The sequence below is a fragment of the Leptidea sinapis genome, chromosome Z, assembly GCF_905404315.1.
Source record: "Leptidea sinapis chromosome Z, ilLepSina1.1, whole genome shotgun sequence".
NCBI lineage: Eukaryota > Metazoa > Arthropoda > Insecta > Lepidoptera > Pieridae > Leptidea > Leptidea sinapis.
This window is the reverse complement of record NC_066312.1, coordinates 13211637-13239622: the sequence shown is the minus strand read 5'-3', so window position 1 is coordinate 13239622 and position 27986 is coordinate 13211637. Positions and strand designations below refer to the sequence as shown.

Sequence of the window (27986 nt, the reverse complement as noted above, 5' to 3'; positions counted from 1 at the left end):
AAATTAATATCTTCTCTAATATTTACATGAGTGATACATAGAGGCAACAGTATTGTGTTTCTCTGATTTGTACTTTCTTAAATGGGCCTTTCCCTTCTTCATCTTTCTGAGATATAACTGATCTGCTGGTTTCGATGCAGCTGTTTCAGGAAATATAACAAGGAAAAATTTGTGAATAAAATGAAAATAACAAAACACCAAAATAACAATTGCAGGTAGATAGGTATTAAGTCAGCACATTCACTAAACATTTACAATTACATAAAAACAATTATGATAATGAGGTTCGGTGCACCGAAACTTGAGGCACTCTGCGATAATATAGTTTTTGTAATCAAGGAATCATGTCACATTGCGACTATCATTTTATTTTATTTCAAATATGCGCCCAGAATACTACACTGTAGTTTTCGATGTATTTATTATCATGTAAGCTGTAATGTGTTAGAATTTGTATCTATGACTACAACATAAAGGAACATTAGCTATTCGACCAACAGCTAGTATAATTGCCGCTCATTTAATAATAACTTTATTTAAGTAATACAAGTAATATTTTAAATTCTTATCTATTATTTTTATTAATTTTAATCCCAATTATTCTTTTAATTATACAACACTAATGTACCCAGTCCCAATCATTTAAATAGCTCAATGCATACTGAAATATTCAATAGCTGAATGTATTTAAAATAAGCATTATTTTTGCATTTTACTTTCAAATGATAACTTCAACATACTTACATTACTTTAATACCAGTCTCAAAAATCCGAGACTCGAGTATTAAATATATATTTACTGAAATAAGTATGTTTAATTATATTATCACATCTAACTCTGACTACATTAAGGTACATTTTTATTTTATCAAACAGAAATTTACGTACCAACTAGGTATACTGATTGAAATATTAACAAAAGATGTGTTTTTTGAAAATACTTTACTAAATAGTCTGACATAACGTAAAATTAATTAAACCAATCTCAATTATTTAAATAATTCAAAATCTATTTTTGTTAAATTACATTATAATATTAGGCCGGGTCCACATATAGCGAACGACGGCAAATAAAGCTTACTAAGGAAAGGGAAAGTCTGAGTATGGACGGCACAGACGTACCCCCTTATTCATAATAGTCTGCTAACTTAAAGCATTGCTAATTCTCACTCTGTCTTCTTCTATTGACCTATGTCAGAATGAGAAAAAACACTCCTAAGCGGCTGTTTAAAGTTAGCGGACCATCATGAATAAGGGGGGCTAGAATATACTAACGTAGCGGACTACCTGACAGGCCGAAAATGCGTGACCAATTTAGATATGTCAGTGTGTGCGTCAGCTAGTTTAGTATCCAAAATACTAAGGAGCTAATTCTAAGTGTGGCTGACTGTTACAGTAACAGTAGATTCGCTTTTCCATCCTGCTGTACTTTTATACGGTAGGTATATTGTAAGTCTATGGCGTGTGGCGCGACGAATGAAAGAGAAGCAAGTCCTAATGTTAACTTTTGTTCGCTGTTGTTCATTGTATGTGGAAAAGGTCTAATGCTGCAGACGGCTGATTTCTATATTCGATGGCAATACAAAGTTAGCGGTTGATTAATTAAAATATTCATGCCCTGCTTTTGCATTTCAATAACCATGAGGGTATGAAAGTATTTTTTTAATCTACCTATGAGATGACGTAGGTAATTATATTTATAGCTTATAATTTGTAAGAATAAATGTGACGACTATAATTAGCGTTATTTTTATTTAAAATGGCCTTTGCAACTACGATGGATATAATTAAAAGCAGGATCGGGATAGATTTACGGATGACAAGATCTGGATTGTACATAATTTTGCATTAGAGATCGAATACAGAAAGTAGCCGTCAGTCATAAATCAAAAAAAAATAATTTAGGCAAGCTCAATCATATTATACCTACACTCTGACGGCCTTACAAATAAACATGGTATAAAGTTACAACAGATGATGAACAAAGAAAATGCAATATGTTTAAAATGTCGTTGACAACTGTCAATACAATGATAATTCTGAAGATTTCCGAATGACAAGCTGCCTTGCAAATAAACTCGGGATACGTTATACGTCCGAACAAACCATTCGTAAGCAAACTGTCTATTTGTAAACATTTTACATATTCTTGGTTTATGTTTAGTTATAACTTCATGCCAATTTTATTTGTAAAACCGTGAATGTTGTTAAAATATGTAGGAGAATATATTTTTGAAATAGTTTTATACCGTGATAACTTGGTAGTACTTATAATATAAATGTGAAATGAAGATCACTCAGAATTCATATTGGCAAACGAAAAACTTCTGGAATATTCACGTGCCAGTTTTTAACTCAATTTAAACTGTATGTATCAGGGCGGTGATTATACAATACGTAAATATAAGAAACTAAATACACCAAAAGAACATATTAGAAGAATATTAATAACAGTCCGCACATTCACTAAACATTTACAATAACATACAAACATAATGATTCTTCATAAGCTTCTTGTGTATCAAAACTTTAGAGGGTATATTTATATTGTCAAGTAAGGAAATACTTATTAAAAAAAAATAATCATACAATCCCAGTCTTTCATATCGCCGAATAAAATTTACGGAAATATCTAAAGCAATGTTATAAACTACAAATTAAATACAATAAAATAAAAAACATCCACCGGATATAAACATAATAACATGTATAAAAAGCTGAGACTATCTGATTAGACATTTTGAAATAGATTTTAAATCATAAAAAGTGCCTCAAGAAATCATGCGTCAGGGATCACAGAAGCCTTGCTGTTCACCAATGATCAAGACACATTGAAACAATGATAATTTTGTCATGAAACAACACAAAGCAAATGAACTTAAGTAAATAAATAACAATGTTGTCCACCGTTTATCGTTGATTTAGAGGATGAACTTCGGCGACCTCTGCCCCCCTGTCCGTCTTCATATATGCACGGCGTGCACATTTCAACAATAAATTACACACAAATTTAATGAGTACTATTCTCAACAACTAGGTGGCGCTCCATTTCTATCTTCAACACTTATGTTGCTACCCGGGGGCAGAGTATTAACTACTGACTATTAAATGTCTTGTGGGACATCCCACTATAACAAAATATCTATATCATGTGTAAAGTCTTACTCAACTCAAAAATGCAAAAATTATGATTTATATTTTTTTTTAAATTAATATTAATATTCTGAATAAATTGTTTAAGAAGCGCCTTCTAGCAATTATATAAAAAATAACTCTGATAATATTGTTGTACAACACAAATTAAATTTTATTAAAGGTAGAAAGAAATCATCATAAATCTCAACTGAAAATAAATTATACAGGAGAGGAACAAAATTAACATTAGGACAATGTCAGTTAAACATTATGCAAACTACAAAATAGAAAATATATTAAAAAAAAATTAAGCTAACTTAAAAGTAAAAGAAATAATGGAAGAACAGAGAAATATTATATAATGATGAATTACAAGATTGTCGTGTGTTCTTAGGAGACTTTAAGGGAGATTGATAGCGTCGTTCCTTGCCTCTGCTCCCAGCTCCATCTTCACATATGTGCATGCACATATTAAGATTTTAAAACAACACATTACAAAAACTCAATTATATACCTAAATAGGTAATTAAATCATTTACATGATAAAAGACTAATTATAATTTAAATTCATTCGTTTGATTTGAGGCTAACAGAATAGCAAATCATTTAAAAATATAATGTGGTAAGGTTCAGACTATGTATTCCATTTCTATAGCTTGATGATGATAATTAGAATGGGCAAAGTGAAAACCAACTAATCAATATGAATTTCAATTATTACCACAAAGAAACAATTGGCAATAAATATATTGTATAAATTTACAAAGTGACTTCAAATTAAGTGAGAAGTTCACTGATATTATATAATGTATACAAGTCTTTTTCTAATACATAAAATAATTATGAATATGTCGCTGTTTTTCCAAATTATCTCCTAATTTATATATTCAACTATTTTATAATTATAACAATTCACTCAATAATATAAATTTGCTTACCTGTATCATGTTTCCCACCTGAGCTGCCAGATATTGTTGAACCATGATCATCTTGACCCTGAAATATCTTATGAATGAAAAATAATACTCTCTTTCCCTCTCAACCACCATTAAAAACATAATAGGAAAAATTGTGCAAATAAAATTGAAGGATACACATATAGATATAGCATAACCAATAATTATAACTAAAAACATTTATAAATCATAGCATTGAGTTTATTTACATTAATGATTTTGAATTGTAATAGATCAGAAATTAAAATATAATAGAACATGCAGACACAAACAACAAAATCTTGTTAAGACTGAATGATAACTCATAAAATGAAAAGGCTCTTGCATATAAAATAGTAAAATCAACATGAATAGGACAAACATTGAAAATTATTGAATGTTTGTTACCTTTCGTTTGTTGTTGCGTCTATGTTTAGCGTTAAACATTGAATTACTACTTACTGAACCCGTGGGAGGAGGACTTTTATTAGAACCCAACACTTGATTTGATGATCCCGAAACTGTGCCAGTTTGGTCTTTTTCGCCATCATTTGTTCTATGCGAGCGGAGTACTCTTTGCCCTCCCTATAATATAAACTCCACATTCAGCAAGGCATTCCATTTCCATTGAAAATAATACATTTATTTTTTGATAAACTTTAAGAAAAAAAAAAAATCTCAAACTCTACTGGGATTCTAAAATTATGATCTTTTTATGATCATAACTGTGAGATGTTTGGCTTCATTTAATTGTCAAAATCGCTAATAAGGGAGCCACGGGTTTAGATATAGTAGTAATTTGTTTACAAAAATCAACAATTTTACATTCTAACATAATGAGTTAGTTCATAAGAATAAAATCAATCAATTAAATAATATTGTACATACCTTGCCCCCCTCACCACTTCGTTTGTCATCAGAATTACCATCTGAGCTGTCAGATGTTTGACCTGCATCTGTGGTTGTACATGGTAAGACATAAGGTAATGTGGAAGCATTGCCTCTCCCTTTGCCACTGCCACGCTGACCTGAGCCACCTGCCAATTATATAAAGTGTTCTAGCACAAATCACCAATAGACAAATAAAAATTTACTATCAGTACATTTTAACACATTCATTGCTAAAGGTTAAGATAATATGTGGTTTTATGTATAAGTCCCCTATGATATTACCTGTGCAGGAACATATCAAGCATGCTTAATGTTGCAGAGTTCTATTGCAAATATATTGAGGCAGCTGTAAATGTGTCAAAGAATAATTCTATAGGTTTATAATATTACTAGCTGACCCAGCAAACATTGTATTGCCGATATTAAAATCGCGATACAAAAGTAACTGTTGATCATAGATGGGTGAAAATTCGAAGTTGTATGTATTTTTTAATGCTGACTCATAATCAAACAAATTAAAAAAAAAGTCAAAAAAATTAAAAAAAAAATATCGTGTGGACCACTCCCTTAACATATAGGGGGATGAGAATGTTGTCCGATTCTCAGACCTACCCAATATGCACTCAAAACTTCATGAGAATTGGTCAAGCCGTTTTGGAGGAGTATTCACGAGATTTTTTTATATATTAGATTATCAATATCCAAATACAGCAAACCTTTCATACCCAATCTTTTGTTCTTGACCTGGCCCTTTTTCAACATCCCTAACCTGAGTACTGAATGTCAATATTGACCTCTGTTTTTATTGAAGAGGAGAATTAACAAGTGTATGGGTCACCTGACATTAATTGTGCAATGCCACCCATTCTCTTGCATCACCAGAGGAATATCAGGAGTGTTAACAGTCTTTTAAAGATTTACATGCTTTTTTTAAGGTCACCATGTCCTATCATCCTGGAAACACTACAAAAGGGATCTTATTCCACAGCTTGGTTGTATGTTGAAGCAGGTTACATGAAAACTGCACTGTAGAATAATACCAGACATCCATGGGTTTATGATAAAAGTAGGGTAATTTGTGGTGGTGTTGTAAAGTGGAATTAAGGGAAGTATGAAGGCACTTAAAGATATCTTATGTAGAAATAACATTACAGAAACCATAATCAAAGCTATCATATCCACTCTTTTTATTCAGGATTCATTCTTCATTTGTGTGGCACACCCTGTGTGTTACTAATATGAATAAATCTAATACTGAATTTTACTGATAATATTACCATCTTCTTGTTCATTTCTACTGCCAGATCCACCTGCACCACCAGGTATTACTATCTTCAATGGTGGAACTTTTGGTGCTATAGCCTCAAGAGGTTTAAGGTCATCAGAATCATCATCCTTAGAGGATTTTGGACTAGGCACTGGACTCCTTCTTTCCTGCTTTATTTGTGTGCTCAATGCTTTGTTCGAACCTGATTTGCCCTAGGAGATAAAATAACAAATAAATATAATTAGAAATAATATGAATTGTGCTATTTGATAAAAAATACTATAAGCTATTGTAGTTTATCAGATTAAGATACTGTCTAATACATTAAACAATTAAAAAAAAAAATACATCTATGTAATTTTTTTTAATGAATAAGGTGACAAGACAAGCAAGTGCTTTCTATTAAAGGTATAATTATTCGTAAAGGTATAGGTAACTGATATAACCCTTACTTTGGTTCCAGCACTTCCTTTGCCACCTGTTTGCAATTTGCCTGTGGATGAGGTAGCAACACTTTTGTTGACATTCAGTGAAGCACCACCTTTATGTACCATAGTTGCACCAGTCTTGCTCGCTGGTCCAGGTGGTTTGCTACCAGTAAGAATTCTGTAATAAATAGATAATTTTATTTAGTGGGTTGATATTACAAAAGCAACTTTGAATAATAATATCTAATTTTTGATTTACCTTCCTGTGCCTCCCCTTGCCATTGAAGATGGCTTAGCTATGGATTCCTTATCATCATTATCCTTCCTTTTCTTTCTTTTAGAAACATCATCCTCAGATTGGTCAGGCTCCTGCTTAATCTCAATGTACAGTTTCTTATTACCGAGGATACTGTCATCTTGAGTGGATGACACTACACCACTACTCACCTGTTCTCCCTCTGTAAATTATTAAGTCTCAATTTATTATATTGTAAGATTATTAATGATATTGACAGGCTAATAGATTAATTAATACTGGTGATTGACACTATTATTATCCCCAACAAATCAGAATATATCTAGTATGTAGTTTTTAATTCTTTCCCTTTTCCTTTATAATAAGTATAACAGTTTAAATTGAAATTATATTATGTATTCTGATTATTTGAACTGTATGGTAAAATTCAAATGAGTTTATGTTAATGATATTAACATTTTTTGTTAGTAGTAAATAAATAATGTTACTGTGGGTAATGCTATATATCATATAAGTTCAAAATTACCTTCTTTGATTTTAATTTCAACATTGTTAACTTTTTCTTGAGCTGTGGCCTCTTTATTTTCAAATTCACCCTGTGCTAGGCTCTCCATGTTACTTCTCTTACAAGCTTCACTGGTTGTACTTGCATTGCCAATCTTTTTTGTGCTGTCATCCCTTGTTTTTGTATTATGAGCTGCTCTCGCGTTATCTGATAAGAATTAGACAATTTAAATTAAAGACATAATAAATTATAATTTCACAATCTAGGATTTGTGAAATATTATTTAAGCAAATTAATTAGTTTAAATGAACCATTATTGAAACAGATTTGGAATATTTAATGCAAAAAAACGAGTGGCTATTGTATTTCAAAAAAAAATTCTAGATAAAATAACTTATGATCAAAATAGAATATTCTTTTTAATAATAAATAAATATGATTTACTGTTAGTTCTGGCTAAACATTAGTGAATTCCAGATCACAAAATGAGCATTCTGGTATGTAATATTATTATGTAATGTAGGCATTATAATATTAGAACAATGGTTATAAAAGTTAAGTTTATACAGAATATAAGATGTGAACAAAATGATAAGTGAAATTTTATAAATGAAACTATTAATTAATAGAAAATATTTTTCCTAGGTGATAAAATTAAATATAATGACTATAGCACAAGTTTCTAGAGAAAAGTATGATAAATCATTTGAAAAAACACCCAGGGTTATCATAATTTATGTAAGAATGTGGTTTGTTATACATCACTCATTGATAATATTATCAAACCAATAAAAATATAACACAAAATGATACAAGTAGTTGTCATAATACGACGAGATAAATTAAAGGCATTCGAAATTTATGTGCATAGAAATTGATAAATCCTGTAGTTCAGATAAACTATTCGTAAACTTAAATAAATTTTCGTATACGAATACGATACCTATTCGTAAACACAACAGCGAATATATTTGATACACTGACACTAATTACTCCTCACTAATTTGAATTAATAACCATGTAGTCCGATAAAATCACACATCTTCAAAAGTTTTTATTTTCGGCATCTGAATAATTTGTATTACGTCAATGGAACCATTGTTGTAAGGTAAACGAAAAACCAACAAAGTACTGTTTTGAGGCGTGTAGTACAACTTAACATTTTACACAATATATAAATGGATGAATAAAACTACTAGCCTTTATTGTGCGAGAGTGCTCTCCTTTGCATTTCACGTTGGCGGACACTTTGCAATATTTATTGCCGCCCGTAGACAAAAAAGATCTCATTTATTTCAACGCTTATTCACGCCATAAAATCACCACCACGAAGTTTGACATTAAGCGGCCATAGCGACAGACAAAGTCAATGTATCACGCCCTCACAGTCAAAGCCACAACGTGTCATTACACGTATTATAATCTTTATAATAATTTTGTAACCATAATAATATTAGATGTTTATATAAATTTTACATAAAATTCTTAATAAATAAAAATATTATGTAGGTCAATATTTAACAATAACGTTTTGATGATGACTATCATCATACACTTCACAGACGGCAGACCACAGATAATGTAGAAACAATTTATTTTGCAGGCTGGCAACTTTATAATTTGGCGTGTTGAGATATATAAAATATTCTAACATAATTTAGTTTTATACTAAGATGATTATGTACGTTAAAAAAAACATTGTTTTTTTTAAAACTATTCATTGTGTAGTAGGTACAGTAGCAGCAAATGGTGTAATGGAACAATAACGACACTGTCAATGACCTAACTGTCATCGTGACACTTGACATTTTACTGTCAATCGTATTCAAATACGAAACCCGAATACAGAATTAAAAAAATATTTATAATTATTATAAATAAATTTTATTTCTGAAATAGAGTGAAATTTTATTAGAGTGATTAGTGAAGTGTGAACACTTCACTAATCACTCTAATAAAAGTACATAATAACTTATTTTTAACATGTATGCGCACTCGTTTTTTATTTTGTGATTACTCTTATATTTATTTAAGTTGAATAGTGTAAAGGACAATGTAACAAACGTTTTAATATTTTAAAAATTGCTTAGATTGCTTGTCCGTTTAATAGATTTTCAACTAGCACTATGTGAATATTTTTAGACATAGACTAAGTTATAAGAGTTTAGTGATTTATCCTTAAAACATACGTTGTATTTTTCTGTAAACCTATAAAAAGAATAAGCCCACGATACTTTGGATTGTTATAATATATCTCAATGAAAGCTCCCAGCCGGCTTGATTTTCGACTTAATCACTAATCATCGTCATATACTTATCAACATAAGAACTTTACATACCTATTAGAATAAGAGAAATATATTTAAGTACCTACTTGAAACAAATGCAGTATTTACATGATAATCAAGATAAATCATATCTAATATCTCCATAAACAAAATGAAAAAAGAACTTAATATTATATAATATGCAGATAATACATAAAGTGTCACAAAATTATCACACTTTGGCGTGGTGCTCATTGTTAGCGCAACCAGCGCTGATCTTTCAGTGAGACCAACAAATAACGCGAGAGTCGAGACCACTCACGGGTGCTTTGCGTATAGCACTACTTTCATATACGCCAAGTATTATGTATACCCATACCTCATCCTCAAGAAATACTCTAAATCGTCTTTTAGTGAAAACCGCATTCAAATCAGTTCGATTTTCCGGTTCAGTTTTCCAGTTATTGCGAACAGACAGACTGACACGGCGGTCGCTTCGTTTTATAATATGTAGTCATAATAAATAACTTATTAGTTATCAAACAAATTCAATTCTACTGACTAAACATTACTAATCAATCAAAACAATAAAATTAGTACCTACCTATTTATAGATGACTAATGACGCAGTTGCATTAAAACGACCAATGGGAATGCAAAATATGTTATTGAAACTCCTCTGATATTATTATTTGTTATTGATACGCCCATGTCTCGACAAATCAGGGTTGACAATCTCAGTGGGCGGATACCTAACAAGTTCATTTTTTTTACAAAACTGTCGAAAATCTTAAGCTAATATCATTACCAATAATCAAGTGACTGAGAATCATGCTGGGATCACAATAACGCTTAAGGAATTATATAAATTTCATAATTTTGTCGAATCGATAAAAATAACGAGTTGGGCGTCATGGGACGCCTTGCATATCCGAAACATTGAAGTAAATATTCAAACATCCTAATTATAGTAATAAAGCCAAAACCCAATGAAAAGAAAGAGTAGAAAATAAAACTATTGTTAATCCACATTATTATTATAGATGCGAATTGCGTTTTGCTTGTTACGTTTTCAGTCCATAAACGACATTATACGCGTCCACATATAAAAAAATAATAGTTATGAAAGGAAAAATACAAAAATACATGGGTGTCGGAATGGTTTAGAACAAATTCGTTATGAAATCCAAGATAGCCGCCGGTTAATGGTATCAAAGCAACAATATGGATATCGTTTCATTATTTGTTTAATTAGCACCGATGATATATACTTAATATAAATTACTTATATATATTTTAAATTATAAATATATATAACAAATTACTTATAATTTATGTTCGATACACAAAATCTGTTTGTACCGTAAGTACGGTGCACGAGGGTATTGCTGAAAGTTCTTGGAAAATAAAAAACTGATTAAACTAGCAAGTTGTTAGATTTATTATATCTTTTCAAAATAGTATCCATTCACGTCAATACATCGTACTGCATCGGATGGAACCACTAAGAAAAGCACTTTGCCCACTCTTCTTTGTCTCTTCAACGGCTCGAACACTGACGTTGCGTAGAAACGTCGCTTCACTGTGTGTCTTCTACCGCATCTATCACGGGGAGTGTTCCGCAGAGCTGTTTGACCTGTTTCCTGCCGCAAAGAGAATGTGAGCGGTGATCACCTAACACCAGGTGACCCATATGCTCGTTTCTCCTCCTCTTCAATAAAAAAATATAAAAAAAGCATAGAATTCAAGAACTCCGAATCCAATGGCAGCATTTCGTGCCATATGCCTGCTAAAATATACTCTAATGACGTTCTATACATATAGACAGTGCACGTCATACAAAATCAAAGCCGAAATATGGCACATGCCACAAATAAAACAATAATAAGCTTCGACTGTTATGTCTATACATTTCTGCGTTTACTCCAGATGTTAAAAATATTATTGTCCAATAGGCAGCAATGTAAACACTTTTTCACTTTAAGCTGCGTATTTTGAAATTAGAACTCGATTTGGACAGTGACATCAGTGGAGTAGCAGTTAGATATTTTTTAGGCCCAGACGAAAATAAGGGTTGCTATAAGTTTTACGTTAGTCAGTCTGTCCCTATTTTCTAGTTTAAATCTGTTCAGTCGGAGGTGTTTTAGTATTTAATCAAAAATCACACTCGTATTATAAAAGGCGAAAGGTTGTATGTTTATTTACTGGTTTGTGCGTATATTTGTTACTCCTTAACGCTCTAAATGTATTTGGATCTAAGAAGTTAAGGTAAGATAACCTATAATAATTATTTACATAACATAATTCGGGAAACTGATTATCAAAATATTAAGTTCCATGAAATAAATTTAATTTGTAAAATTTTTTTTTAAACAATTTTGCCTACAAACATCTATTCCGGGATATCTTTTTGGCATTTGTATTGTAAGCGGACAACAACATATCTTGGTATGACAATTTAGTCTAATTATATGGCTAATTGGACTGTTGTATGTGCGTCAATTAGACTAAATTGACAAAATATATTGAACTTCAAAAGAGACTTCAATATTTTTAATGTTAAAAAAGTTTAATCATACTTTATGAGAATGAATTTTTAAACGCTTAAATCTTTGTGCTGTTATATAAATCAACCTCGAGAAAATGATTCTAGCTTATTTGGTATGTAAATTTCTGCACATCTCTTTTATGCTACCAACTGGCGCCAATTCTCTTTCACCATCTCGTGTACGGAAAAGCTGAAAAAGATTAGCTTTTACAGATTTACGGTGTAAATAAGTATCAATTATCGCTAGGTTACGATACGTCTGTGATACCGTGTAAATAGACTAGTGTGCAATTGTTCACGTTCTTGTATGCCGTTCATATTCATTGGCAATAACTTTCTGTGCACAAAATACAATATTGTTGTATAGTCCTTAAAAAAAACCACTCTATCGGCAATGAATTTCCGTACACAAAATACAATATTGCGAATAATTGTTTACTGGGCCCTTAAAAAATCAATATTAATAAGAGCGACTATAATGTTTTTATTTCTGACTGTGTGCTTGTCGCGTCCTTCATTTGTCTCATTCTGACAAGCGGGAGAGGAAAGGGATGTCAATACTTATCAATAATTGCACCATATTTAATGAAAAAATATTCGTTTTAATAAATTATTCACGCTTTTTGAGAACCCATTTTATACGAATAAAATAAACCTATCGGTGACAAATCACACCATCTTTTTTGACATACGACTAAGGAGAAAAGTGTGCTTACATTACTTATTTATTTTGATGCCTGGGAGGAATCGCAGAACGCACTTGGTACCTTCTCTGATTTATCTAAGGCTTTTGATTTTGTGCAACATTCAATGCTGCTGGTCAGCGAGAGAGAACTGCGCTCGATCTTCTGATTTCATATCTTAACAATAGAATTCAGAAGGTCGACGTGAATGGAATATAGTATTGATCACGGACCTACTGTTACTTGGGTTGTCAGTATTGGCAACTCTAGTTTAGCAATATATAATATTTAGTTAGCAATATTATTACAAGAATTGTTATAATACGTTTCTGTGGTAAAGGTTTCATACATAAATAACTTTCTTATTGATATCACAGAATGGGAATGGAACGACCGCCCTCAGGCTACTATATAATAAGTTTAATTGTACGATATTATTTTGTAACCATATTTTTTATGAAAAAAAAAAAAGAAGGTCGCTGTGGGGGGATTCATAGGGGACATGACACCCCTCAAAACCCAAATATAAAGACATTTCTCAAAATTCTGGCAACTCTTCCCATAAGTGGTGTGACAGCAGAGCGATCCTTTTCTACGCTTAGGCGTGTAAAAACGTGGTTGACAGCTAACATGTTAGAAGAGCGGTACAAGACGTATATTATCACCCGATTCGCAAATACAAAAAGACGACTTCCATTTGTTTTATAGGTAATGTAAAATTGTGTCTTGTGCAATAATGTTTATTTTATTCCAGATACCTATTTTTTATTAGTGTAGTGAGTGACCCCCTCGAAAGTTACAGGCTGCGACCGCGCCTGAGAGGTTCAGCAACTGATGATGTTTATGTAAACATGTAGGCATGCGCCCAGTGTGATATTGTCTTCTGCTCAAGAGGATTTACTTCCGATCACCCCAGGAAGCTCGAGCAAGAACATCTTCCATAAGCTTTACACTGTAGATATTTTTTTCCGTAGATTCTTTGAGATTGTCATGTTGCCCAAATTCATTCCGACGTGAAACAGACAACTTTCAAATCTTCAAACAAATGAATTAAATATATACTCAACAATATTGTCAAAGAGTTCCATTTCAAAATTTATGCAATTTTATAGACAAAAACTTGTAAACAGCTTTTCATTGACGAAAACAAAATAGGGTAAAGTTGACGAAGTTACCGATGTTATTATTTTAAATTACTTTCAACTCGCCTTTATTTGCTTAAAGACATACTACTTAGTCTGGCCCTAACTTAATCTGTTAAAAAATTCTTCAATCTTTAACTGTAAAATACTCACCGCCTTAGACAGATTGAACACTTGCACGAGGTTCTAAGGTTAAGACCTAGAGAGCGTATTTAGACTTTGCTCAGACTTTACTTACGTAAAACTTAGCTAAGCGAAAGTTTCGCTTAATCTTTGATATCGTATTTATAGTCAGCTGAAATTATACTAAACTTAAGCAAAGACAGCCCAATGCAAGAGTCAAGTTCACGTTTTATCGCGCTCAGCTAAGTTTTCGTAAATAAAGTCTGAGCAAAGTCAAAGTACGCTCTATAGAACTCAGCCTGTGAGACATAGAGGCACTTAATCCGCCTGCCAGGCATTGGTAAATAGACAACGTATTTAAGTGGCACTTTCCTAAGGTACCTTGATTCTAAAATACTATACCCATTATCGTTCTATTTTCGAATTCCAGCATAAGACTAAGTAAGGTATGCCGGGGAATTAGAACTGTTCTTCCTAGAAATTGAAGATTTGCTGGAGCGAGGACATCAAACAATGGGTAACATATTATCTTGTATTATTTGTGAATCAACGTTTCCCGAGGACGAAAATGACTATTGTATTTTTTTAAATTAACTTACATATCAATATATGCACAGTCAGCCAATAGAGCATTACTTTATTTACTATCTAAGTTTAAGATCAATGTCTATGTCATACAACCTTTTTATTAAAGCGGATACGCATTTTTATATTGAATGTGAATTCATTCGCGTGAATAGGTGTGTCCTCGCGGGATCTTGTGAGTAGTAAGGCCAGTAAAATGTTTTCCTTTTCGTTCACTGCCTCAACAGACACACAGCATTTTTTCACATTTTTAATTATATGTGACATGGCTCGGATAGTAAATTAGCTCGAGAGAGCAATGATGACTGCAAGACTTGCAACCGGTTTTGAATTTAACGGTTCTTTTCGGTTCAAATCTATATTGCGTCCGGAGTGTAAGCGTTATGGGAGTTGTTTCATAACCATTACTAACCGGTTAATTATTCCGCAAGAGTCGAACTGAGACAAGCGTACATACCAACAGGTAGAACGTATGCACGTTTCGTGCGATGTTATTAGACAAATTTTGCAGTAAAATTTAAACTGCCTCTGACAAATGACTCTGCGATGAATAAAGCAATTCTAAACCGTTTAATTTGACAAAATTATATTAAAGAATTTAAATAAACAAAATCCCTAAGATTGTGGTTAAAGGTAAAACAAAACCGAATGAAAATTTCTCGATGTACTCTTACAATAACTGGTTAGATTTTTGTATTTATGTAAGTACAAAAATTAATAATAAGTCACCAGAAAGGACACTGCTGCGTTACACATGTCGCAGGCTCACAGATTACTTATATTGTGTGTATTTTAGTATATCTTATCAAATTATTCCATCGGTAAATCTTTTTGTGTTAATGTACCTATGTCTTAACAAAACGTGTATATTGTGTCAAGCAACTTTAGATTCAGAGTGAATGTTTACATGTGACAAAAATACTTGCAGACTTAAAATATCAGTTAAGTAGAGACTCTGGATAAAATTTTATACGTGCATGATACAATTCGTGTTAAGGAAGTAATACACGAACCCCGAGCTATTATTTATCTCAATATAGAGTGACAAGTTCCGATGATTCTACTTGTTTGTTTAACTAGCGAATTTATTTAATAAAATCCAGATAAATATTATTGTACCTATTACAGCATAATATATAAAAATATGCTTGTATATTTTATTTAGCATATTATAATTACATAGGTACACTCAAGCAACTAAGTATGTTTTAGGCAAAAACCAAAGTGCATGCAGGCGAAAAAATTACGTACTTATTTCAAACAAAATATTATATGAACACAACATTCATAATAAGCAATATTTTAAACGTGATAAGCATAACGGAAAATATTGCATACATCAAATTATATAACAAATAGAAATAGCAAAGTGTATATATTACTTACCTTTTAGGGATTGTAAATATTCTTGGACGTGTGGTGCTGCATAATCGGCTGGAGATTTTCCTTGGGAGTTTTTAGCAAATGGTTGGGCACCATGTTCAATGAGAAATTTCACCATCTTTAGATTTCCCGATGTAGCTGCATCGTGTAGTGGTGTGTCATCGTCTAAGCCCTTTGCATTAACATTCGCACCACAACTCACGAGTACTGCTACAACTTGAAGCCAACCATAGTTACAGGCTTCATGTAACGGTGTCCAACCTTCAATAATGCAAAGTAAAAAAGAAATACAGTTAAAAATAAAACTGCCAATTAAAAGCACTTGGTAACACAAAAGAAAAAAAAAACAAAGGACATGGAACTATAATAATAACAACAAACTTCTCACATTCTTAATCTCTTCCATCACTAACCATAGAAGTAATCAAACACGAGCAACAAAAAATGTCTTATTTTAGGTGTTTAAAAGTAAACACTCCCGCGGCATGATGGAAAAGTTAAGTATGTTAACTTATTATGTATTATAATATATACAAAACCAAACCTGTTAACAGTTAGTACATAGAACGCAGAAACAATCACAAAGTAGTTAAGTTACCTTTCCCTACTAAATGGCGATAGTGTTACCTGTCATAATTATTAACTAAATGCATTGACACAGTATAATATGCTAAACGAAATTAATATTATACTTTTGCGGAATTTAACCCAGTTAGTACATTACGTGAATTTCGTTTCGAACAATATATGAAATCTTGAACTACATATAGAAAATATGTAATTAACATGATGTTTAAAGTGTAAAATCGTGTTGTGAATTTTTTTATTGGCGATATAAAAATAATACATGTATTTGTTTTGTTATGTCCGTTTATCAACGATGCTTCTAATAACGTATATGTACCTACTTATTATCGCATTGTTGTCATTAAAAAAATTCGCAGAGGCAATTTTTACTATCTATTACCAAGCTCCAAGGAAAGAATAACTATCCTAGATTTTATTTCTGCTTGATATTATATTGAGAAAATGTATTTAAGCTGTGTTGGCGTGGCATAACCACGTGATAATCTTTTTTAGCACAATACCAAATTTCCTATAACAATATATTATAAATAATGACTAATTGTTATTAGTTTAAAATCTTATGTACAGACAAGTATAAAAATATCGTATTTAACTGGTTAGTCCGCGATGACTTCGAAACCACTCATTGCATGTATTTATTTAAATATGTATCTACAGTTTGGTAAATATAGAGTCACAAGATAATTTGGACATTCCAATTCGTGATTCTTGATTTTTTTCTTTATGTATGAAAATCTCAACGAAATTCATCTATGACATGCTTGCATTGATTGCGAAACTGAAGTGGCAGTGGGCAGGGCACATAGTGAGACGGACAGATTACCGTTGGGACAGTAAAGCCCTCAAATGGCGACCACGTACATAAATACGTAGTTTTGGTAGGCCCCCCACAAGATGGACCGACGATCTGGTTAAGATCGCCGGAATAATTACGTTGGATGAGGGCAGCGCAGGACCGATCGTCGTGGAAGATCTTAGGCTCCCCCAGCCTTTGTCCAGCAGTGTACGTCTTCCGGCTGATATAATGATGCTTTCATTATATCAGCCGACGACCTGTATAGCCGAGTGGTTAGCGATCCTACCTACTAAGCTAGAGGTCCCCGGGTTCGAATCCCGGTAGGTGCAAGCATTTATATGATGAATATGGATGTTTGTTTCCGAGTCATGGATGTTTAAATGTATTTATGTATGTTTATATGAATTTATGTATGTTTAAGTAAGTATATTGTATTAAATATATCATTGTCTTGTAACCCATAACACAGGCTATATATGCTTAACTTGGGGCAAGATAATTTGTGTGAAGTGTGAAAATGGCTATATTATGTAATGCTACAAATTTCATAATTACCTACAGATAAAAAATACTTTAGGTTTGTCAAATAACTGTACCTATTATTAAAGCTATTCTTTGTTGGAAATGCAATTCTAGAGTAATAGCAGTAGATATATCTTTTCATTCATTCCTTTTCACCTTAAAGACAAATTACATATTTTTAGAGATCCACATTTCCCTTAACGTACCTAAAATTTTACAAGATTACAAAATTTTAAGCAAGACATTTCCTGATTCTTACTGAACTAGAAGACAAAATAATTTTATATTTAATACTAAAAATAATATTAAATTATTATGAGGACATTAATGATATTGACCGACGCACTTTCATTCCCACACATTACCTATAACTACATGTATAGACTATAGAGCGCTGCCAATCAAGTTTATTTAGCAAGCTACACTTTACGGCCTACAGCAGGTTCTGATTTTGAACAGGGATTGGTGGCCGGATGACATTAAGTGGATAATGATGAGTGTGTTATTCGCATTATTTAATATAAGTCCTTAACAAAAGAAGCTTACAACAATGTCTTATTCTGTCCATTTTTGGTAGCTACAACTTTTAGATCAATTTGATATAATCTTTTATTTTTTAAAGAAAAATACATACTAGACTAGATTATGGGTACCACAACGGCACCTATTTCTGCCGTGAAGCAGTAATATCTAAATATTATATTGTGTTTCGGTCTGAAGGGCGCCGTAGCTAATGAAATTTCAGGGCAAATGAGATATAATACCTTATGTCTCAAGATGACGAGCGCAATTGTAGTGCCACTCAGAAATTTTGGGTTTTTCAAGAATCCTGAGCGGCACTGCATTGTAATGGGCAGGGCGTATCAATTACCATCAGCTGAACGTCCTGCTCGTCTCGTCCCTTATTATCATAAAAAATTGAACACATTATAATGAATACTGTATCCTCGAAAAGTAGTTGGTCATCACAAATATTTTAGAGCTTCATTATTAACTTTATTTTCATTTCAAGAGAAACGACGTTACATAAGCTTAAAGTAGCTGTGAAGAAAATTAATCTGGTTCCAATCTTAACTAATCAAGAAAATCACAAGATGCTCGTACGTCATTTTGAAATTGCTTTGAAGAAATAGCTTCTACCCAGCCACTGGAGCACGATGAGCCTAAAATCCCCATCGCTCTACAATTGGATCATTATATAAATGAAGTACTGTTGTCAAAAGATAAGAGACCTTTCGAGTGGTGGGCAGGACATACCTTACAATACCTCCTTTGCACATGAAAGCGGCTAGATTATGGATACCACAACGGCACCTTTTTCCGCCGTGAAACAGTAATGTGTAGGTAAATATTATTGTGTTACGGTCTGAAGGGCGCCATAGCTATTGAAATTACTGGGCAAATGACGCTTAACATCTTACGTCTCAAGGTGACGAGCGCAATTGTAGTGCCGCTCAGAATTTAAGGTTTTTCAAGAATCATGAGCGGCACTGTATTTTAATGGGCAGGGAGTATTAATTCCTATCAGCAGCTGTCTCGTCCCTTATTGTCATAAAAAAACATAAAACAAGATATCTAGAGATGGCACATTAAGGAAGCGTGTTTTCATTTGCACCTGCAAGCACTGTGTATAGCGAGCGGGTAACGTCTATGAACAAAAAAAGAAACACGTTGTTACAAGAATGTGTGGAGTCTTGTATTCTTACATCACAACTTGCCTTTGCTAAATTTCAAATATTGTTTTAATTTTATAAAAAAGGGGCAGCAAGTAACATAATATATAAGTTATATTAAGTTATATAAATGGAAAAGGCAAAAAATCTTTGTTCAAAATCAGTGAAAATCTCTCAATTCAGCTCAACATTTATACGTATTTAAAAAAAATACGTATAAATGCTTTTTTTTAGTTTTATCATTCAGAAGGACACATTTACTAACTATTAAAAAAATATATATATTAGAAACAATCAATATCATTAATGAAGAAATATCCACACGTACGGGTTGGATGAAAAAATATTTTTGGGTTTCAGTTCTAAGTATGGGGAACAAACCAAAATTTTTTTTTTTTCTATTTCTCACAGAATACATGTACTTACAAAGTTTCCACAATATAGTTCTTATAAAGAGGAAGAAGAGACATACGGACGGTCAAACAGACAGACATGACGAATCTATTGCCATTTGGCTAACAAACCCTAAAAACACCGAATATGCCGAGTACCGAGTATTAAACGTAACTCGGCCCATATCAATAAATTACACTATTTCACGTCTTAAAACAATTACCAAATATTGTAAAGTCATAAATGTTACTCAAAAAGTGTTATATTTTCCCAACAATATAATTAATACTTCCAATATAGCACAGGGAGGTTGTTATGAACAAAAACATTTTTTTTCATTTGTTGCCACAAATTAGGATATCATCCCCACTGTTTGGGTGTGTGACATTCCTCCACAGTGCGGTTTTCAAGCAACTTTCTTTCACATAATACAAAGCTGTAGAATGAGCATCTTTACGCAGTGTTTCCGGTACGATACGTCAATGGGCACCTTAGAAAAAGCGCGTATACCTTTCTTAAAGGCCGGCAACACTCATGTGACTTCTCTGGTGTTGTAAGAGAATGTGGGCGGGGGTGATCACTTAACACCAGGAGACACGTACACACTTGTTTGTCCTCTTTTTCCATAAAAAAAACTTATAGTAATTGCTATTGTGTAAACATTACATTGTTTATCCAATTTACATCTACCACATGTTGAAAAAAGTAGATCCTATACAAAACCAAAAAGTATTTTACAATGATGTCCATTCATTATACATATCATAATAAATAATATTACAAGTAACATATTAAATTACCACTATCTAATAGAAACTACAACACTAAATAAATTTTAAATTCACCATTGGTATGAAGACAATCGGCGCTAACAATGGGATATATAATTTGAATTATGTTAATTATTGCTCAACTCTTACATCCAATATTAGTGTAAAAATTCCTCATAGACAAAATTAAAAAAAATAATGCAACTGAGGTCCCTAAGATCCTGTAAAGTGAGTTAAACAGTTCTCTTATCACTAATTCATCTTTTAAAGATCAAAATAAAAAATAATTACAAAGAACTTAACTTGAAGTAATTAAGAACATCCAAGGGGCACTTAGAACCAGTAAGTCAGTATTTTAAAAATCTCTATTTCGTTTTGAGAAAGAGTGACAATACAGGCAAGAGCTTTGCCTTATGGTAACTGATATACTCTGACCATTATAATACAGTGCCACTCAGGATTTGAATACATAATTTGGCTTGAAAGAAGTCTCAATAGTCCAGTAATTTCACTAGCAACTGCATCTTCCAAACCGAAACACAACAATGAATGCACACACACATTAGGAGAAATAAAGTGCTGCTAAGGAACTGGCATCCTGTGCAAAGAAGCAGACTGCCATAGTCTTAATATTCTTCCATTAAAAATTATATTTGACACATCTTTCTTTTTCTCTCAGAAAAGGACAAAGGGATCATCCCGATTAAAAGGGCTTGATCTAAAGGGTTAGAAATATGTTTTCTTATAAGGGCCAAGACACATAATAACAAGTCACATTTTTTATCATAGGTTATTATTATCGGATTCAAATTGTCTTAAAGTTTACTAGGGTGTGTGAATTAACAACCTAAACAACCTAACATTTAGGACCGACAATCTGTTCAAGATTGTCAGAATACATTGGATGAGGGTAGCGCAGGACCAATGGTTGTGGAGATCTATGGGGTAGGCCTTTGTACAGCAGTGGACGTCTTACAGCTGATGATTAATGAATGAATGGATGAAGTACTTAGCTGGAAGTCACTTGGAAATAATATTAATGTCGAAGTAGAGTGCTCTTGAATATATGAATTACCTTTATTTACTATGTGTTAAATTCTAAACTTATCACAGGAAGCATCAACAATGTGAATGAAAAATAATAAATCCACTCAATAAAGTAACAAAAGTGCTCCTGAGATACAAACAGATAAAACAATTATTAATAATTTCTCTTTGAAATGTGAAGTCCATAAAGTCATTAAACTTTAATAACAATGGTGATTTTGAACTCATCTAGATAAAATTGAATGTGAGTACTTAATATAATATTTTTTTTTTAATTCAACCTCGAATACTACACCTATAAAGCGATACTACAATACAATAACACCTATAAAGCGATACTTAATACCCTTGTGTCATTTTCGAAATTGAATTGCTATGTGGACATAATTTTTATTCCAATAAGGCTATAAGAAAGACAGTACTTCACAATATACCACATATGCATATGTGATGCAATTTAAATTATTAAATGGGAAACTATTTACAAGATCAATAATCCTATTGTAATTTGATGTGATGTAAATTGTTAAAACTTGCATGAATAATCTTGTATCAGTTTATTTAGAGCATAATATATTATGGTAGTTTCAGACTCAACATTACTAAATATTCATTCTTGGTTCTATCAAATCAACAACAATTTGTTCCTATGGATAAACTCCACACAGTAAAATATCTGTAAACAAATGTTGTAAGATCTTAAAGTAACTAACATAGTTATTTTACACTAGGTGACCCGACAGACCTTATTCTGTACATAATAATTAATAAAACACTTTTTTATGAAATTGTCAATAATATTTCATAATGTCAAGAATTATTTCCTAAAATATGCTCACATTGTTTCACAGCTGAACTGTTAAGCCATACAAAACAAATATTGGAAATAAATATAATTATGGGCCCCAAATAGATATAAAAACTATCCTATCTCTCAAGTTGGACTAAACTGCACTCCATGAAGTAATTATAATCCATTCATTAAAGAGTTCACCAGAAACAAACATCAGGACACTGGATTTATATATATTAATATATACAAGTAACTCTGCTAAAGTGTAGAATACCTGGACTATTCAGACAATGTAAGAAATATTATTAATTTATTGGTGCATTCCATGTTACTTAGATAATGTATACAATCACTAGATATCATACCTGCTGGTCCATGAGGTCCAGCAGGTATGTAATTTTAATGCCTGATATTCTATATATAATATTTTTATTAAATACAGAAATAAAAAATTATTCAATATATTGAACTCAAATGTGTCATTATGGCAAGCTTTACTTTTCTTTAACAGATCTACATGCATTTAGACATTTTAACATCACCTATGTTTCTCGTAACATAAATATATATAGTCAATCAATCATCAATGTACATATATAAAAATTAATTTGCTGGTGATTCACCATAAATAATAAGATCTAGGAATGATAAGGACAGACCTCTTCACCACCCACCTATAAGGCTCCCTACATCAGGAGGATACATCTTTAATATATAGAAATCCAGTGTCCTGAATTTTGATTTCACTGAACTCTTAAACTAATGAACGGATTTTAATATGCATTACTTCATGGACAGCTGTTTAGTCCAACTTGAGAGATAACATAGTTTTTATCTTGATTTGGGACCCATAATTATTTTAATTTGCAATATTTGTTTTGTATGGCCCGCAACCGGCGAGCATGTATGAAAAGAGTAATGAATGTAGAGGAAGCGCGTGAGGTTTGTAAGGATAGAAGCAAATGGCATTCTATTGTCTCTGCCTACCCCGACGGGAACAAGGCGTGAGTATGTGTGTGTGTGTGTTTTGTATGGACATATTTTTTATGAGAGAATTTATTGACACATTGTTTTACAGTTCTGCTGTGAAACAATTTCTTTATAACAATACAGTATTTTATTTGACAACCTATATAGCCCAGTGGTTAGTGACGCTGCCTACTGAGCTAGAGTCACCAGGTTTGAATCCCAGTAGTTGCAAACATTAAAATGATGAATGTGGATGTTTGTTTCTGAGTCATGGATGTTTATATGTATTAATGTATGTTTAAGTAAGTGCATTGTGTATGTTTAAGTTAGTATATTGTATTAAATATATCATTGTCTTGTACCCATAGTACAGGCTATGCCTAGTTTGTGGCAAGATAATTTGTATAAAAGTGTATGAATATTATATTATTATTATATTATATTTATTAGGTATAGAACAACATCTGCCGTCTAGTAATATATATATATATTCAAAAAGAAATACCATAACAACTTTTGGAATCAGAAAAATACCAATTTAGGTGTACATGTATTAAAAATGTACAATGATGATTAAGAAATTGGCTTGGAATTGCCACTGGCATCACACATAGCAATACAAGTATATAGCGTTCAAGGTAGGTACTACAGCTAGACTAAGGAAAGTACATTGTAGTACTACAACGCTAGGCTTCTCCATGAGAGTAGTGGTAGTAACTGTGCTACTAAAGGAGTGTCATCAATCCTTGGAACAAGTTGCATGTGATAATGTGTTACTCTGCAATGAATTCAGGGATGGAGGGTTGATCTGAAGTGCTCAGAGACTTAGGGTGACTGGCTGCATGCCACTCTTGCCAATTCTCTTCAGGCTATATGTTCATGGTATATTTTGAAACTGCAGACAGTCAGAATGCATGTTGACTAGTCAACTTTAACTAACACAATATCTGAATGATGGTAACTATGATGACGAACTAACAAACACCTTTCACAATTAGTGTTACCAATAGCCCTAAGTGTAGAGGATTTCTGTCCAATTATGAAGGAGTGGCAATCTAATGGGCTAAGATCCTTGAGAATACTAGATTGCTCCAAGATACATGTTCACCATGTGTGAAGACAACATCAGATGCAATTTCTTTTCGGAAGGAGGTTGTTCGAGTCACCAGCCAATGCTGTGCAAAAGAGCTCCATTAAGAAGTCTTACTGTAAGAATATGAGTCCCCATACCATTGAAAAATATCATTTCGTTGATTAAGCCAGTGTTTACATTTTCAACTTACTGGATATTTATTTGCAATAAAAGACAAACAAGATTGATACAACCGCTGATAGTAATTTATCACCACATTTATTACATTTCATTATACTTGTGACTCAGCTTTTGTTTACTCCCTGATCACAAGTCTTGAGATCTGTTTTTAGTAATGCTCTCTATAACATTACACACAAGCTGTTCACATAGAAAAAAAACTAATTGATAAGATTTAAATATGTTGCAGAAAAAGATGATCTGAGTAAAAAATAATAATTTGTGTTTGTATAATTAAGAAGCTGCTATAAATTTCTGAAATTAGACTAAATAGATCAGTAATTAGTCTACCAGCTTTTGTTAAGCCAGAATGTTCATACAGAATATAATATTATGAAGATTCTCAACAATCAATAATATACCTCTTCATAATACCTAACTTTGAATGGATCAGAGCAAACATTTTAAAAAATATTCTTACCTGCGAAGTCAGTGACATTCGGATCTTGTCCTTGGTTAATAATTTTTCGCACTTGTTCATGGTCACCTCTGATGGCTGCTACATGTAAGGGAGTTTCACCACGTTCATTTCGTTGTTGTCTTGTTCTCTTCCTTTCTTCTGCAGGGGTCGGAGCGGCTATAAACGGCGGGAATTTGTGGTATTGTAAGCAGATCAAGTGGCAGAATATGTTTTTGGAGTAGTCCTAACTGTAATCGCTTACCTGGAGGAGCGTCTTGTGATGAAATTTGCATCACAAGAGCTAATTGCTGCCGCTCCGACATAGGCGCTATGACTTGGGACCGCGGCGCGCCATCAGGCCCGCGCCCAGAGCCTCGCGACCGCGACGTCGACGGCATCTTACGAGCATAACCACCCGCCTACACAAACACAACACGCAAATTTTATTACTAAAGGCTTTAAGTATCATAAACCTTTTCCAGCTTGTAAACGCGCCAAGACCCTAAATAATATAACTATAATTTCAATGCTGACCTTTCCTTTAACGCCAACCAGAATTAATACAGTCTTTAACAAAATCACAAATCAACACACAACAGATTAACGCTAAGGATTAACCCAAGATCTTGTAAAACATAATAACTATGTATTCTTCTAAAAAAATTAACGTTCCAGTCGCATAGATATTGCGATGAACACGAACGTAGACTAAAAATAACACAATAATTTTATCGACAAAAGTGGCTACCACAGATTCATAAAAATTTGTAATTCACAGAGTACCAAACTTGAAATTGTAAAATTATTTTAGTGCATTCATCCAAATTATCGTTATGGAACTTTACGGAGACTTCGAATCTGCTAAGATTTGCAAAGTTGCCGGAGTAAGGACTCTCTTAAATTGAAAACAAAAATACAATAAATAGTCCCAGAAGATATTTTATTATTACGTTAACAGTCTCTATCTTGTTTTTATTCTTTTTTTATTTCTCAGAAATATGCACAAATGAAATGGAAGCGATCGCTTAATAACGATAAGGTCGGGTAATTGTTCTTCCAATACTCATAAAGTGCAAATAATAATATTTTCTTTTGTTCAATAAAAAATATCCATTTAATAATAAATTTATTAATTGATTCTTGAAGGTCAAATCTTTTACGTAGAAAATCTTTATCCTCACCCTATTACATTTTAGTTGGGGTCGGCTCTCCTAATCAGTTGTCGCCAGGGCTTTTTGTAGATTTAGCCAGGATTCTAATTACTGAGCCGTACATTAGTGCTGGGCTTATGGCACTTTTGTAGACTTTGCCTTATATTTGTTTGGGCATTTTTGAGTCACACTTGTTCTTCCAATACTCATAAAGTGCAAATACTAATATTTTCTTTTGTTCAATAAAAAATATCCATTTAATAATAAATTTATTAATTGATTCTTGAAGGTCAAATCTTTTACGTAGAAAATCTTTATCCTCACCCTATTACATTTTAGTTGGGGTCGGCTCTCCTAATCAGTTGTCGCCAGGGCTTTTTGTAGATTTAGCCAGGATTCTAATTACTGAGCCGTACATTAGTGCTGGGCTTATGGCACTTTTGTAGACTTTGCCTTATATTTGTTTGGGCATTTTTGAGTCAATGCGGTTGTAGACGTCGGGCTCTATGCTGCTGTAACTCGTCAGGATAGAGCCAAGCATTTAAACAAGTCCACCCTTTTTAAGTAGGGTATTCTGGAGTTATATGGTGCCATGTGTTGAGTTACAGTGCACTTACACAGTCTTCTGACTCTCAGGACAGTATTTTCCAAAGCACTGCGCCATTGTTCTAGTGTGGTCAGTAGCTCCTCCACGTCTTCACTAATGAGGGTTACGTCATCTGCATACAAGAGTGTTCCACGGGGGTTTATTCTGTAGGTCTGCTATCATGTGATGAATCATTAAATTAAAGAATAGTGAGCTGAGAGCTGAACTGAACTTTTCTCCCAGCAATTACATTATTTTTTATCTATTAAAAGGTTATAAACTGTAAAAAAATCAGAATGTTATAAGAATAATTAATATTTTCAAAAAACTAGCTATTTAATTGTTGACTTCAATATTAAAACGTATTATTTAGACTTTTTATTTCATTCACAACCAAATTTCAGTGATTTTGGAAAAAATATATAATATTATGTATGTGTAATAATAATATGTGGAGTAAATAGCGCGTTACTATCAAATCGCGCTTTAGCAGCATCTAAGTGAGCGTAGGCTATTTTAAATATTTTCCTGATTACTATAAATGATAAACACTACACGGGTTTTATCTACGATGTTTACATTCGTTTTAATTATTATTGTAGGGTAGATCGAAAGACTGGTAATTTCTTATGCATATGAAATTAGATTTAAACGTTTTATAATAGTATGAGTATTATAACTGTTTCAAATATATTAGCGTTTTATTTTGACTTTAAAATTGAAATGAGCAAATAAATTTTCTAGAGGTGCTTATACTTTAAATGACCGTGCGGTATTGTACATATATCAAATGATTTACTTAAATGGCCAATTTTATACATTAATAAGCTGAAAACTA

General features: G+C 32.5%; 1 protein-coding gene across 11 annotated transcripts in view; it reads right to left on the bottom strand.

Annotated features, from left to right (window-relative positions):
- LOC126979031 (ankyrin repeat domain-containing protein 12) overlaps positions 1 to 26113 on the bottom strand; it is a 33689-nt gene extending 7576 nt beyond the window's left edge. Inside the window, exons 1-13 of one of the 11 annotated variants that reach the window (XM_050828188.1) lie at positions 25946 to 26113; positions 25674 to 25830; positions 25433 to 25588; positions 16152 to 16409; positions 7439 to 7624; positions 6916 to 7114; positions 6681 to 6834; positions 6239 to 6440; positions 4959 to 5107; positions 4533 to 4655; positions 4074 to 4131; positions 3509 to 3583; positions 2908 to 2961 (exon numbers count right to left, since the gene is read on the bottom strand). In XM_050828188.1, the coding sequence (XP_050684145.1) occupies positions 2908 to 2961; positions 3509 to 3583; positions 4074 to 4131; positions 4533 to 4655; positions 4959 to 5107; positions 6239 to 6440; positions 6681 to 6834; positions 6916 to 7114; positions 7439 to 7624; positions 16152 to 16409; positions 25433 to 25588; positions 25674 to 25809 (1750 nt within the window). In that variant the 5' untranslated portion in view covers positions 25810 to 25830; positions 25946 to 26113. Of the gene's footprint in view, positions 1 to 26; positions 141 to 2907; positions 2962 to 3508; positions 3584 to 4073; positions 4132 to 4532; positions 4656 to 4958; positions 5108 to 6238; positions 6441 to 6680; positions 6835 to 6915; positions 7115 to 7438; positions 7625 to 8617; positions 8787 to 16151; positions 16410 to 25432; positions 25589 to 25673; positions 25831 to 25945 lie in introns of those variants that run through there. The other 10 variants (XM_050828187.1, XM_050828190.1, XM_050828189.1 and 7 more) reach the window with 10 other exon arrangements.
- Positions 26114 to 27986: the final 1873 nt, after the last annotated feature.